The 16,650-nt window shown below is 38.8% G+C and overlaps 1 protein-coding gene across 1 annotated transcript in view; it reads left to right on the top strand.

Moving 5' to 3' along the window:
* The window catches only part of LOC122494681 (sperm flagellar protein 2-like), a 189,668-nt gene that overhangs the window by 123,609 nt on the left and 49,409 nt on the right, over window positions 1–16,650 (top strand). Inside the window, exons 26-30 of the mRNA XM_043600038.1 lie at window positions 431–611; window positions 7,784–7,931; window positions 9,764–9,892; window positions 10,985–11,123; window positions 13,866–14,095. Coding sequence (XP_043455973.1) covers window positions 431–611; window positions 7,784–7,931; window positions 9,764–9,892; window positions 10,985–11,123; window positions 13,866–14,095 — 827 coding nt within the window. The remainder of the gene's footprint in view (window positions 1–430; window positions 612–7,783; window positions 7,932–9,763; window positions 9,893–10,984; window positions 11,124–13,865; window positions 14,096–16,650) is intronic.

The raw sequence follows: 16,650 nt of genomic DNA, 5'->3' as shown, positions 1-16,650 counted from the left end.
ATCCTGATTTTTAATTTTCCACTTCAAGAAGCCAAATGATACTAGTCATCTTGAAGGAGTGATGCCCAGTTTTATTTGGTTTGCTTTTCCATGACTGATTTGTTCCTTGTTAGAAGTTTATGCCCTGGCTAAATTTCAAAATTGCACTTCTTCATAATTGCCATTGTTTAATTTCCCTCCTCGTGATTACTGAGAATAAACGTAAAAATTACGTTTTGTTACTATTTGTTTCTAGTTTCCTCTTGTTAATAAGACTATTAAAATGTGAATATAGTCTTTTATAGTCTTCATTTGAAGAGTTCTTCCAGCACGACTTTGAAAATTGAGATTAAAGCAAGACAACAAGATTTCCAAAATAACATGGTCATAAAGAGAGAATTCTGTTATGTAAAACATTTATGTTTCCTTTTGGTTTGCTTGTTTTTCAAAGAATTCCTCTAATTCCTCGAATATGCGTTTCCCCGGATTCAGCTACGTCCAAAACAAAAACAAAAACCATACTGAAGGGCAAGATTGATTACTCACTGGAAAATGTTGAGTCGAACTTTGAGGCAGATGAGAAGTTGCTAATGGACACCTGGCAGCAAGCTTCTTTAGCAATATCTCACATGGTAAGCAGTGCTTGTTACTACCTTTTCAGCAAAACCCATTCACTAAGTACCAATGTTCCTAGTATGCTCTGAGTAGAAAGTTTACACCATGTTGTATAACTTTATACCTTCAGGAACTGTTTTGTTTTGTTTTCTGAAAGAAATAAGAATTGAAACGATTCAGTCAGCAAATATATATGATCAAGAATGGAGTAAACCAACATGTAGTTTATTTTCTGTGCTGGGCCAACGTTCCAAGTACAGAGGCCAAAGGGCCAATCAGGAAAAGTCAACGACGTATATCAAATATAATGCAATAGGGAGGGGTGGGACTGTGGCCAAGTGGAAATTGTACTCCTAAAGAAGAGTGTGCTATTCCACCCTAACCAACTTTGCCATTTAAGGATGAGGCCCAGTATGGACAGATCTTCCAATTTTTCAAGAAAAGCCAGAAATTCAAATTTTGTATGTGAAGCCTACTCATTTAAACATGTTAGAAATAATCAAGTTTGCAAAACTTTACAGAGCCAGGTAATACACACATTTGGCCTATAGGCCTCTGGTTAACATAAGTTACCTATGGGGTATTATCCTCTTTATCATGGGAAAATGGGGATCCAGAAAGGTTAAAAAATTTTGCCAAGGTCACTTAACAGGTAAGTGTCTAAGAGGAGATTTGAACCTAGAACTGTAGGAGTTCAAAGTTCCAGTCCTTTCCAGCTTCACTGGGAGGCAAAGGGATAATTGTCGTTGCCTGCAGGGGGCCTGTACCAAATCAGAAGAGAAGGGAAAAGTGTCCAGAGAACTTTAATGTAAGTAGAAGCTTCACCCTGTAAAGAAGGTACACACAGAGTTTAACTTGGATGGCCCCTGTTCCTTCATCCTCCAGGCCTGGGTGCCCAGTGTGGTTCTGTTCTCATTCTGGGCCAAGCCTTCTTTGAGTTTTCTTGAAATATCCCATCCAAACAAGAGGCAGTGTCAACCTTCCAAAAGATTTTGTGGAGGAGTTAGAAGAGGAGCTTGCCCCAGGGTCTCAGAGCCAGGAGTCAACTCGCATTTTCCCGAGTCCCTTCCTGGCCGCTCTGCCTCGAGGGTTCTTTTCTCTGGTCTATCTCACAGCAGCCTCAGTGCCTCCTTTCCGTTCTCCCTCTCTTCCTTTTGTTCCTTCTTTCGTTTCTCCTTCTCAAAAGTGATTGTAGATTCCTGTCATTATCTTGCTTCTTCTATAAAAACATTTAATGTGAGTTTTGGCAAAGTGCACAACCTAAAACTGCACGGCTTGATGAACGCACCTGAAGTACACACTGGTGGAACCACCACACAGTAGAAGTGGGAAAGGTCGGCACCTACCAAGTCCTTCTTGTGCCCCTTCCCAGGCCTAACCCCCTTCATCCCTACAACACGGAAGCCCCATCTCCCTTTTTGCTAGCCATTGCCTTGATTTTCATAACAGTTTTATCTCCCTAGTCTGTGTTTCTTTTTTTTTTTTAATTTTTTTTTCAACGTTTATTTATTTTTGGGACAGAGAGAGACAGAGCATGAACGGGGGAGGGGCAGAGAGAGAGGGAGACACAGAATCGGAAACAGGCTCCAGGCTCTGAGCCATCAGCCCAGAGCCTGACGCGGGGCTCGAACTCACAGACCGCGAGATCGTGACCTGGCTGAAGTCGGACGCTTAACCGACTGTGCCACCCAGGCGCCCCTAGTCTGTATTTCTTAACAGAAGAATTTAGCTTACCTTGCTTTTGAGCTTTACATACATGGACTCCTACTTTTTGTCTCTGTGTTTCCTTTTGCTCAACATTATTTATGAGATTCATTCTATGTTATTGAGTGTAGCTGTAGTCCATTCATTTTTGTTGCTGTATATTGTTTCATTATATAAACTTATCCCAGTTTATTTAACTGATCTGCTACGAATACACATTTGGGCTTCCAGTGTGTGCCATTATGGATAGCCCTGCTATGAACATTCTAGTACTTGCCCACTGCTGCGCATATGCACACACAACCATTGGATATATATCTAAGAGTATTTGCTAGCTTTGATGTCAGTAGATAATACTATACATAATACTTCAGTTTTCGTAGGTAATGCCAAAATCTTTCCCCATTTCATGGCAGTATCATCTTTGTCATAAATTAGGTAACCTTATATCATAAATTAGTTCTGTCACATTGCTCTATTTTTCCATATTTGTACTGAAAACTGTCAATCCTTTATTTGTCATATCCTTTATTTATCTAACTGAGCAAATCTTCTCACCTTGTCATCTGTCCAGAGTATTTTGGCACTTCTTGGCTCCTTGCCTTTCCATATAAAATTTCAAATCAGCTTGTCAAAATTTACAAAAATGTTGGCCATAGATTTTTTAAGATAATATTTATTAGATTATGGAAATTTCTTTTCATTTATAGCTTACTTTGAGGGGTTTTCATAAATGTATTAACAAATTCTTTTTCCACATATATTGAAATTGTCATATGATTCTTTTCTCTGTTTTCCATTAATGTTAAATATCATATTGGTCAATTTTCCAATATTAGACTTACGTTGCCTCCCTGGAATAAGTCCAACATTATAATGAAGCATCATTGTTCTTACATATTGCTGGATTTGCTTCCTAATACTTTGCCTAGGATTTTTGAATCTTTGTTCATGAGTGAGAAAATTCTATAATCTTTCTTTCTCATTCTAGCCTTGTCAACTTTTAGCATCCAGGTAATACTAGCTTCATAAATCAAGTCAGGATATGTTTCTTCTCTTTTTATTCTTTAGAAAAGTTTGAGGAAGTTGGAATTCAAGAAGCTATCTGGGCCTGGGAGCACCTGGGCGGCTCAGTCAGTTAAGCATCTGACTTTGGTTTGGATCATGATCTCATGGTTCAGGAGTTCAAGCCCCATATCGGACTCTCTGCTGTCAGTGCAGAGCCTGATTTGGATCCTCTGTCTCCCCTCTCTCTCTGCCCCTCCCCTGCTTGTGTGCACTCTCTCTCTCCCTCCCTTTCTCAAAAATAAATGAACATTAAAAAAAAAGAAAAGCCTGATGAGCTGAACCTTTTCTTACTAGGAGTTAATCTTCTTTATAATGCTTTTTTGGAAATTATACTTTTAAATATTGTTTACATGATATATCTTTGTTCATCCTCTCATTTTTGTCCTTTATTTTTTCTTGCTTGCTTTTTTCCCCTGACTTTTTTGGAAGTAGTGCATTCTATTACTGTTCTCCTAATGGTTACTCCAGGAATTATATCATGAATTGTTAACTTATCAAAGTCTACATATTTTTTAGTCAGTAATTCAAGGTGTTATGCATAGAGTAGCCACTAAGTGAATTAGTGTGTGTTACTTCCAAACTAATATAGGAAAAAAAAAGTGAATAAATTTAAAATATTCAATCCAACAGAAGAAAAAAAAAGGAACAGAAAAAGATTTAGAAACAAACAATACAAACAGAAAGCATATAGAAAGATAGTAGATGGTAGATACCCCAAGTATCTCAATAGCTACTTTATATTTATAAGGGCAAAATGATCCAGATGAAGGAAAAGGATTGATTTATATTTAAAAAAAAAGCATATGATGTTTATAAGCTACAGAAATGATCTCTGTCATTGATCAAAGAGGAAAATGGGGTAGTGTGATGACCTCCGGTAGCCACCATGGAATCCTAAACCCTTGACCCAGAGGCTCAGAGCTCCCTATCTTGCTGGAACCAACTCATCAAACCCTCTCATAAATGAACTAGATATTGCTTCCTACATATTTCATGGGCATTAATAATTTCAATGCCTTGGCTAATGTCATCTTTGTCTCCTAAAATATGCTCCTCCTTCCTTCTATTTGCTTAATTGTATGTTTTCTATAATTCTTCAGAGCTAGTTCCTGCTTTGATTCCTGACTAGTTGGCTGCCTATTTGAAGGCCTTGCCTTCTCTGATCATGTGCTTTTCCAGTCCCTGTAGCAATATTGTCTCCCCAAGCATTTGGCTTTCACTATCTATGTCATTGTTTGTCATTTTTATCTCGTTAGTTGTTTCTCTGAATACTTCACTGGGTTCTAAAACTTTTTATGTACTGTGCACCTAGCATCGTGCCCACATCTAATATGACACTAAAGCCCTCAGCACAGTCTGCTGCTATACCGATGATCCTGATGTCACTGTTGATGATGATGGCAATGACCATAGTGATCACTGCAAGATTACAATGACCAAGCACCAGAGAGTGGGAAACCAGATCTAGGAGTTCAAGAAAAAAAAGAATTATTATTCTTATTGAGCTACATAAGTAATTTACAAGTCTTAGAAATCCCATCAGAATTGCCTAGGGAAAATGACTTGGTAAAATATTACATTATTAGAAAGAGCATCATATAGCACGAAGATCATCATACAGCACAAAGTTAACCTCTCTCGGTTGTGTGATTTTACAGAAATTACCTAGCCTATCTTAGCCTTCAGTTCCTTATCTGTAACATGGGAGACATTCCACACACTTTTCCACTCTTGAATGGCTGAAAGATCCGGTGAAATAATATATACGAAAGTGTTTTAGAAATTGTAAATATAATAAGTCATGACGTTAGAACATTTATTGAAAATTGTACCATTTTCTTATGGACTTTATTTTTTTTAATGTTTACTCATTTTTGAAAGACAGAGACAGAGCATGAGCGGGGAGGGGCAGAGAGAGGAAGACACAGGATCCGAAGCAGGTTCCAGGCTCTGAACTGTCAGCACAGAGCCGGACACAGGGCTCAAACCCACGAACCGTGAGATCATGACGTGAGCAGAAGTTGCTCACTTAAACAAATGAGCTACCTGGGCGCCCCCCTTGCAGACTTTAAAAAACCACATAGAAAGCATAGGAGAAAAGTTTACTAATTACTAATCTAATTTGTATTCCTAATAATTATATTTGAATCCTGATTTTATGTTTCTAATGGATTTTCTTGGCATTGATGTTACATGACCTTCATCAAATTTTAAGTTTCAAGTGAGACAGGTGTGATTCGGCAAACTTGCAGGGAAAACGGTACCAGCAGAGATTAACACAGCTGAAATAAGAGCACTTTAAAACAGGCTTTTTTTCTACATAGCAATTTTACCAAGGGCTACCCATTTAGTGTGCTATGTTAATTTTCAGAAAAACTTTCTTCTAATTAGTAGGTATGCAATGATTTCAAAGAAACAAGTCATATTTAACACCCACAATGTCAAGACATTATTTCTAGAGTTTCTTTGGGCTTACAGGTAGATTGCTGGATGTATTGTGAATTATGTTAATTTTTGAAAGAGACCCAGAGGTCTTTGAGGGAAATGGACCAAAAATATGCAGATGATGATAATTATCATCATCATCATCATCATCATCATCATCACCATCACCATCACCATCACCACCACCACCACAAGATTGTTTATAAAGGAGAAACATCCAATTTTAAAGAAAATTGCTAACTTACTGTGCTTTGCAAAAACAAATTCAAAAATGAATTGCTTGCAATTTAGTGGGGGGATGTTAACAAGTCTGCTTTCAGCTTTACCAAGAATTTGAAAGTACAGTAGATATCATGAAATCCATTTTTGTGGATTAAGGGCATCTAATTAAAACCACACACACACACACACACACACACACACACGCACGCACACACACACACACTGAAACCTTGTTCTCTGAAACCTTTCACTATTTCTCCAGGGCTCCACTGATCTTAAGGAAGCTGTGGGTATATTCTGTGGAATATGATTATTTTAGAAGAAATTCCATCTATTAATAAGTATTTCCTTGGCATCCTCTATGAGCACAGCAGGTGCTAGAAGCTGCTTAAAGCCCATTTGGAAGATTGGGCAACACTTCACATTCAGAGAACAGTTGGGGACAGTTATACGCCAAGCCCTGGGGTGGGAAGTGTGCAGGACTTCTGGCTGAGCAGGCACTGGCTGGTGTATCTTGCCAAGACGAAGTGTCATTGAGGGGAGAGATTGTGCCTTATTCATCTTTCTATTCACCTCCAAGCAACTTCCTCCTTCTCCTCTTGGCCCCTCACTCGGTCCACCCCAGAGATAACATCAGGTTTGGACACAGTAAACACTTTAATAAATAAATTGTCATGACCCCCATTTCATCACCAATTGCTTTATTGAGGTTTTAAGGTTTTCAACCATATGTTGCTCCTGCCACCTTGGTGTGTGCAGGTTTGCTTTCTCCCTTTCGGGAGTCTTTTTTCCCCACTCTCCTTTCTCAGGGCTACACCCCTAAGTGCTCTTCATCTCTCCAGGGGCAGCTGGATTCACTTCATAAGGTCCGGCCTTTGAAACTGCAGGCATGTCCCCAAGACAAGTTATTCCTGCTGCTTGAAGCACAGAGCCTCAGAGGAGATGTGGACGGGACCCAACAGCACCCCACCCTCCCCATTCCTCAGCTCTTCTGGGGTGGCCCCACAACTAACCTCTCAAAGCAGGACACCTGTGCAAGTGAAAGGAGGGGTTGCTGAGTTGGCTGGAGGCTGAGTGTGCCCCGAGTGGAGGAAGCTGACACTAGAAGGGACGCTAGCCTGCAGGACAGGTCATTCTCATGAGCACTTCCTGGATGAGGCTGGTGTTGGAGTAGAATGGAAGCCCAGCATCCAAGTGTCTGGGAGCCCAATCAATACAGGACATGCATTCCCAAAACTTGGTTGTGGGGGGGGGGGGGGCTGAGAAATTCTCACCCATTTTATGTATAAAGCACAAGTATGCATAAATACATAGATACACTTTGGAACATTAAAATTTCATGGAGGGGGCTATTAGGAAAATCTGTCTTAGAACTCTGTAGGGGAGTCTAATAATAATGATGATGATGATGATAATAATAATAATAATAATAATAATAATAATAAAAGGTGAGAAACATTGATATAGGAGAATGCCCTGGGTTGAAGGCCAAGAGATAACAGGAACTTGGAAGAATGGGGAGTGGGGAGGGGGCTAAATCCAGAGTCTGAGATTAAAAAGGAAGCTTTTTAAAAGCATAACCATGACACTGTCACAGACACCAAAGTGTGTTTTCCATAAAGATTGAATACATGGCATGATTGTTTGCAATAGAATGAGGCTTCAGTGGAATTGAGTGATGACTCAATCCAAACAGTTACCATATTTCCTAAGTGTTTCATTAATTAAAATATTGCTCTTATACAACCAGGTGGCTGCTGAAATTCATCAGAGGCTCATGGAAGAAGAAAAGGAAAACCAGCCAACAGATACAAAAGAAAAATCTCCTCAGATGGGTACAAATAAAAAAGTCAAAAATGAACCGCCCAAGAAAAAAAAGGCAGACAAAAAAGCAAAAGGTATTCCTGGTTTTAGCATCCAAAACTGTGGATGCTTACGCCTCTCCTTGGTAGAACACAAACATTTAAGCAGACACATTAAAGCTACTCTTTGTTAGGTTTAATTTAGAGACTCAGGCTCCTGTGGTGTCAGCTGGCTGATCATACCGTGTACCTGTCTCACCTAACTTGCTTATCCAAATAGTCAAGTGTCTCCAAGATAAAACAAACCTCAAAAACAGTTTGGAACATGCTAGAAGAACGCCAAGATGACAATATGTCATCTGAAAAGTGTGCTCAATGGGGCTGCAGTACCCGAGACAAGTTTGGGTGAAAAGTGATTATGTGGATGTAAGTTTCAGGTTGAATTCAGGTTTCTAGTTTAATGTAAGCAAGTACCTCTCTCCTGGAGGCCTCCTGCCTAATCTCTGTCTTGGAGACATGATGGAAAATAGAGGTGAGAGAAAACTCGGGCTGGGAGAGACCTCCCGTCAACCTTGGGGATAAACTCTGCCGCCAACATTACCCACCCGTACATATTTAAGGTAAGTTGAGGCAAGAGAGGAAGAGACAGAAATATGTGAGCAGAAGTCACCTCCGTAGTCATTTGCTCATGACATGACATGATTGGTAGGCAGCTGCTAGCAGCACACTATGATGGGTGCTAAAGACACCATGATGAACTTGAACAAGAACAAAAACACAGTCCCTGCCCTGATGGAAATCTAGTCTATCGGCAGAGACAGACATTTGGCCAGTCATTGTTCTTTGTTGGGAAGGCACAGGTGACCTTGAGAGCAAGGTCACCTACTCCATCTGAGGGGTAGGGAAGCACTTCCCAGAGTACATTTAAGAAATCCTGAGCAGGAGTGAGATGGAAGCACTGAGGATGCGGGCGGGGAGAGCGGGGGGTGGGGGGGACATTGAAGTAAAGACAAGAATAGCACTGCGTAAAAAAACACACCACATGGTCCATCTCAGATGGTAGAAATGAAAGAAAGAAGCAGCATTTGAAGGACATGCTTCAGTTTACCTTAATGGCTAAATGGCTGAGTCCGGTCCCTTAATTTTACAGACGATAAAACAGAAATCCAGCAAGATTAAGTGTTCTTTCACCTGTAACTTAATACACACGTCTACTATTGCCGTTACATTTTATTACAGTTTCTTTGTTTACAATTATCTCCTCTTCACAAAATTTGAACCCATTGGGGTCAGACCTTCAAGACAGATTTACCGCACTAAGTAGAATCACGTGAATGGGGCCTTCAGCTGGAATCACACTGCCATTTCGCAAGGGCAAATTCTCTGACAAATGCTGACAAATGCTTATTTTCTAATTCTCTTATGTAATCACTGAAGTACTTGTAGGTAAGTGCTACTGAAAAGATTGTTCAGTAGATTACAGATTCTTGACCATGAGCCTCATTTCAGCCATATCTTCTGGAGGTTATTCCCTGGTCTTTTCTTGATGAGGATCTGGGAAACACTTGGCTCACACTGGTGCCTTGTATGGAGCGGTGCTTTCGCAAGTGACTAATGGCATCCGTGCTATGTTGTGGTTTGCTAATTTCTGTCCCCAGGCTTTGAATCACACCTTCTTTGGAATCTAGTACCACTTCATTTTCCCATGATGCTACACAAATGGGGCATTTTTATATGCATCTAGCCGAGATGCCACCTGGAGAATTCTCAAGGAAAGGTCAATATTTCAAACTCACAGTCAGGGCCAGGGTTGGTCCTTTGCAAATCACAAGAGGTTTACTACAGACCCGCACATTTCTCTTCGTTCTCATTTTATCCGAGTAGCTGTGTGGATACTTGCATGCCGGCACCTTCCACTGTCCTTTTAGGTAAATCGCCGCCAATAGCAGAAGCCACACCCGTGACAGTGTCACCAGAGCAGACTGCCGAAATGGAAAGGAAAAAGGAACTGATGCTCAAAATCAAGGAAGAACACCTTGCTGCCCTGCAGTTTGAAGGTAGCAGTTGAAAAAAACCAAGATGATACTTTTCAGTGGAAAATAGACCAGTAGGACCAACAGCCCATGACTGGCTCAAGTTGTGTCTAGAACACAAAGCAAAGCAATGGAAAAATACATTTAGCTGGTTGTTTTCATAAAACCACACGAGGGCTAGATTTGACTGTTCTATAATTGTCTGGTGGGATCTCAAAAAGAAACAAAGAAAATTTGGGAAGGGGTTAGGAGAACACCAGCAATAATTAGAATCTCAAAGAACAGAAACAAAAAGAATATGTTAGAGTCAGTGTGAGAAGGCTTAGGACCACGTGTGTTGGTGGTTTTATATGCTAAGAATAATTAAGGCCTCTCACTAGGAAAATAAATGCTAACTAAAGGCTAACAGGCCCTGAAAGTGAGTTCTTGGGAACAGAGGCCAAGAAGAGCCAGTCATGAATCAATAATGTTCAAGAGCCTCCTTTTCTGTAGATAACAATGATTTTACAAGACATATTCTCCTTCTGTCTCTTCCATTTGTCATATAATGCAACTAAAAATGGACTTCAAAAAAAATCAGAAAATTTAGCAAATTAGGCCAGTGGTGGTAGAAGAAGCAAAGAAGAAAGATGGGAAAACTATTTCAGAAGTAAAATCCACGTCTGTGGATAGTGTGTGCCAGGGGCAGCCATAAGCCCTGGGACACATGGGTTTTACCCTAGTTTTTCCAGTGCTAACAAAGTACAATGGCATTGCTATCCCAAGTTTCTAAAAGTAGGGAGATTATCAAGAGACTTTGTACCTTCCCTTTTTTTGAAATACAGAAATTATCTACTTGTGTTTTCCCATTCCAATTTATCAAAGAGTATATTGCTATAAAGTGCAATAAAATGTAAATCTCAGTTTATACTTTTGGTTTAAATAAACTGTCAAATGACCCTACCATACATTACATTTTTTTCTCAATGACATAGATCAGGTATTACTTATCTATACTCGTATATTAAATGTGCACCTACATCTGGACAAACTGAAGCATGATTGGTTTAAAATTGAATTTAGTTGGTTAAAAAATGCATGTATACATTTTAAAATTCTTATTTTCTTTTTAAATAGAGATAGCCACACAGTTCCGACTTGAACTGATAAAGACGAAAGCACTGGCTTTCCTTGAAGATTTACTAACAAAGGTGGTTGATGTATATAAACTCATGGAAAAGTGGCTTGGTGAGAGGTACTTGAATGAAATGGCCAGGTAATATACTGCAAGGCTTTTCAAATGTATTTTGAAAATGTATATTTTTTAATGTATTTTAATGAAGTGTATTTAAAAATGTATTTTTTTAAGTCCTGGGGGCCAAAGTTGGCAGGTTTGTAGGCATTTATAAATGTGCATTACATTTGCAAATTGAAATTTTGACCTTTTAGGGGATCACATGTGCATTTGTATTGGCTTGTTTCAAACAGTAAGTTGCATATCAAAGTGTCCTATTGTAATAGCCAGATTTGCACATCATTTCTGAGTTTGGTTTTTACACTGCTCAATGAGGACCTTAGTTTACAAGGTAAGATTATGCATTATTTTTAAATATTTTTCATAAATAAGATAATGTTTCACATTTTTCTAATGCCAGGCTCATTAGTAGTCAGGGCCAATTAATGGGAGATTAAGAAGTCATTCACTGGTATGTTTTACCACTTAGGCTGATTCCCTTGTTAGGGTAATACCCACTACTGCTTTGCTGTTGGGTTCCAAAGGTTTTTTCAGACTTTTCATCTCTAGTGGGGGGCAGAGCGTTTTATTCCCTTAATTCTCCAGTAAAAAAGCAGCTCAGCAAAGCAGAAATAGCCCTCAGCTGAAAGTCAGGAGACATGATGCTCCAAGAGTTGGGGACTCCTTCCTTGCCCACAAATTAGCAGCATGCCTAATTGCTTGGGGACCTGTGGCCTTCATCTATAAAAGGAAAGACTCAACCAGGAAACTCCAGAGGTTTCTACTAGATCTAGATTCTGTGAACACTATAGTTTCCAATCAACATTTACTGAAGATTTAGAAGTTGCTACCTACATAGAATATAAATGTCAAGTGTTCTCCGAAACGAGTGCCATCTACAAGACAGTTGTTATAGTTTGTTCTCTACAATCCTTGTCTCATAATGAAAGTTCTCTTGTAAAATCTTCAGCCTAGATTTTTATATCTGTTCTATATAGTAACACACACACACACACACACACACACATACATACACACATAACTCAGCCTGGTTGCAGTAAGGCTTATTTACCTTACTATTACAGTAAGGCTTAAAATAATTTTACTACTGTATAGCCAAGTGAGTTATCATTAGCATCACAGAGCAGTGATGTTCGGTTCTGTTCTCTGCCTGCCACTTACAAATGAGAACATGTCTTCTTAATTCTTAGGATTCACAGCTCTCATCCATGTGGCCATCGAGTAAATTCTTATTTTTATCAGATGTATTCCAATTTCTCAGATATATATTATGTGTATGTATCTGACCTCTGAATGTAGCCAGAAGAAGTTAAAACTAGGACTGTTCAGCTTTCTGTTTTCGTTATTGCAAAAACTCTGGTGGTAAAAGAAAACTAGAGAGAGAGATAGAGAGAAAGCTATCAGATCCCTGGGAACTTCCAATCTTGCTTTTTATTCTCCTGGCACTTTTTAATTCCTCCCATTCGTAAGAAGGGTATGCCTGATAACCTCCACTAGGTGGTGCACACCCATTTTGAGATCTTGGTTCTCCGTTCAGTCTTGGTCTGCGGTCGTAGGCCCTTCTCACTCAAGGTTGCAAACTTAATAGCTATCCAGTGCCTTCTCCTCTGCACCAGCACACAACCACCACGAGGCACAAACTAATTAGATAATACGTGCAATATGGACACTCACCAACACAGCATGCTGGAGTTGAAATCTAGGGTTGTCTTTTGAGAGAAAGCAACTAATACTATTTAAAAAATTTTTTTAGTATCTGTATTTTGGTGTTCCTGGGTTACATAAAAGCAGATTAAAAATGGATTTTTCCATAATGTCCAATCTTTATTGCGAAATATAAACACAATCCTTTCTATAATACGGTAATGTTTTACTTCTCTGTATAAATATTTATACACTTCTCGTGTAAAAACTTCTCTGGCTTTTGAAATGGCCTTTAATTAGGACCATAACTATAATCCCCAGTTCAACTTAAATCCATGCCCTGTGTGGCTTTACATTAATAACCATAAGGTATGGAGTTATGTGTTATCAGCTCCATGCAAAGGTAAGGAAATTCAGAGAGCTTACGTAAATTACCAAGGACTCATGGGTACAGAGAATTCTGGGATGAGAGCTCAGCTTTGAGTACTCTTTCTACTGCACCTAACTATTGCTATTTATACTACATGATTTAACTAGGAATTGTTATTTGTAAAAATAGAAAGCAATTTCAATGGGTATATATTATTGAAGTCCATTCTGACAATCGTGTCTTCAATAACATCAAATTCCTTGATACAAAGTTAGAGAAAAGCCACTCTTCTAGAAATCCATTATTAAATTTGATTAACATTATAATTCATCCTGATTCCAAATAAATGTGTTGTTCTAACAATTATATTTTACAGGTTTTTTCTACCATATAACTTTATTCTGGTTCATACTAAGATTGAAATATATCTCTTGATATAATCTTGCTTACACAGTAAAATATGGTCTAATATTAATAAAACCATATTTTATGAAGTCCCTTTTTGTTCAGCTTTGTATAAAATGTGACTATTAGCTCTTTGAGCATGCGTTTTATTTCTAATCTCTATTTACTTATACTTTGCCTTTCTACAAAATGGATTTGAAGAGAATTAGAATTTTTAAACATGAGGATTGAATTGTCTAACTTAGCTATATGATGTGTAGACTTTGTGTGTATGTCTACTAAGCAAATACTGTTAAGCCAATAGTTTTTAGTGGGGATAACCCTATTCATTTTTCCATTTTCAGTGTGGAAAAATTAACTGAGGTAGCTCGCTATCACATTGAAACATCGACAAAAATTCAGAGTGAACTTTATTTAGACCAAGAAGATTTCTTTATTAATGGTGATATAAAAGTCTTTCCAGATTCCCCTCCTCCAGTACGTCCTCCACCCGTAGAAAAGGAAGAAAATGGCACCCTGACCATCGAACAGCTTGACAACCTTCGAGATCAGTTCTTAATTATAGCACCTAAAGGTAGGAAAAGTAATTATTGTGAAAAAAGCACAAAAAAGGGTAAGACTAATGAGGGTGGAAATCACTTACTCACAAGTAAAATCAGCCCTCTGGGATTGAGTGTCACCAAAATGAGCCCTTGCTCTGTTCTAGTTTATGACACGTTTGCTTCATACAGCGTAGATCTGAATTAAACAAACAGGAGGAAAACAGTGAGTAATACTTTAGCAGTGTGGTGATCCTCGTTCCTGCTAATTCTCCTCTTGGGCCCATCCCTGCCTCTGGCCAAAAGCTGGTAAACTTGAGTATTACTTAGTCTGGCAGTTGAGAGAGACAGCCTTTGCATATACTTCCAGTCTAGGCTTTGTATTGGGGTTATGAGTTTGTGTTTCTGTCTCCCTGACTAATCTGTGAAGGGAGACCAGGGAGGAGAGAATTTCCCTTTCATATTTGCCTTTTTCCTCAGTGCTTCACAGATTAAGAACAGAACAAAGAAAATTGTTAACAAAATATTTGCTTAACTGATTAATTTGTTCACATATACATGTACATAGTATTTCATGCACACTAATTCTTTATTTCCTTCACATTTTATCATTATGACTCTATAGCATCTGCACAGGCTTTTTTTTAAATACAGGCTCTTTCTACTCCTAGATATTCTTTAATGAATTCCATCAATTAATAGCACAGGTAATTCAGACAGGTCCTGTAGGATTAGCATCTCCTCTCCATTTTATAGGTCTGGACACTGAGTCACAAAGTAGTTTTTGCCTATGGTCATATGTCATCCAGATCTCTTCAAAGTTCTTGCCCCTTCTCACTGAACTAAGCCACCTCTCATAAACAGGTTTATTTTATCTTCCAATATCCACATATAGGAAAATCATTACTTTTCTCTAGAGAATGGCCAATAGCACTAACACAATTCCACTCTCAGAGTAATTAGATTTCATTTGTTCTTTAAAAGTTCAGTATTTTGGGACACCTGGGTGGCTCAGTCAGTTAAGCATCCAACTTCAGCCCAGGTCATGATCTCACAGTTCGTGGGTTCCAGCCCTGCATCAGGCTCTGTGCTGACAGCTTACAGCCTAGAACGTGCTTCAGATTCTGTATCTCCCTCTCACTTCTTCTCTGCTCACGCTCTGTCTCTCTCTCTCTCAAAAATAAATAAACATTTAAAAAAAATTTTTAAGTTTAGTATTTCTAGAAACCCACATCAAATCTCAGTAGTTAAAAGGGCATTCCTTTACTCTAAGTCTGAACGCCTCTTTGCTAAGCCCACTGGGTGAAACAGGTGTAACCACGTGCCCCTTGGGAGAACCTCTACATGTCAGTGCAACTAATCAACGTGAGCAAGTCTACACCTTCAATACATAAAGACACACATGGCAGCTGTGGATGTGTACCAACTCTGGCTGGCAATATTTGGGCAGGAAGGAAATGTAGCCATCAGCAGGTGTAAAAAAAAAAAATCACAGTTTTATAAACCCAACCCATGAAATCCCTTCCTTCTTTTGTTCAGGAAGATTCCATTCTCTTGCCTTTGTATAGGTTTCACAGTGCCCTCTTATTACATATTTCCTTCTTCAAATTTGCTTTTGCTCTTCATTTTATTCACACCATTTTTTACATTAAAAAAGATGCATGTATAAAGATTCTGAATATGAAATACAATTTGCCTTAATCCTACACTAGGGTGATGGGAAGGAAATCATCCAATTAGCAGGTCAAAACTAAAAGCATTTGTGGGCATGTGAGTAGGTGGAAGTGGATTTTGAAAATTATCAACCACTTCTAATCCCTTTTTAAGAACCTTCATATTCACGATGATAACCATGGTACATCCTTGGATCCAACCTCAAGTCTAGAGCCTGCATTTCAACTAAAAGTTTAAAAACAAATAACAAATAGCAGCTATAAGTTGACATGTGTATGTCTTAGAAGATTAATTCTAGAAACCATTGGGACTAAAATATGTCAACTGATACATTTGTTTGTTTTCTGAATATGGTAGAATGCAACAGCTTTCAAAGTATGGTAGAAAGAGGAAGGAAGAGGGAAGAAAGGAAACGGGGGAGGCAGGAGATAGTTATATATACATTTTAAAAAGTAGATGTAAAAGGAAAACCACTTGACTGACAGACTCAGAGTGTAATTTGAAAAGTAACGAAGAAGAAAATATAAAGTTCTATTTAGGTCCTTTCTGGAACGGAGTATCAACTTTTTAAAAGTGCTCAAGAATGCAGAGCGAAAGAGGATCAGCGAGCAATGACGTTGGTCAGGGAAAATTTGGTGGGATAATACCTCAGAGGAAGGATATGGAAGAAGAGTGGTTTGATGGCAGGGATACACAGAATATTTTAAGTTCGAGGAACAGCCACTAGACAGTGTGCAGATAAGAGGCATGGGTGTGGATGTTCAGGGAAAGAATCAGGAGACTGCTTTGCCTCTTGTTCCCCAACTGCATGAACCACAGGCAAACAGATGGGGAGGTCTTCTCTGTCTTGGAAACCATCTCCACCCACCCGAGCTGGAGAATTGACACATATTTAAGAATAACTGGTGTAGTTACT

Source organism: Prionailurus bengalensis, chromosome A1 (genome assembly GCF_016509475.1).
Source record: "Prionailurus bengalensis isolate Pbe53 chromosome A1, Fcat_Pben_1.1_paternal_pri, whole genome shotgun sequence".
NCBI classification, from domain to species: Eukaryota; Metazoa; Chordata; class Mammalia; order Carnivora; family Felidae; genus Prionailurus; species Prionailurus bengalensis.
Note: the sequence above shows the minus strand (reverse complement) of the source record. Positions and strands in the feature narration are given on the sequence as shown.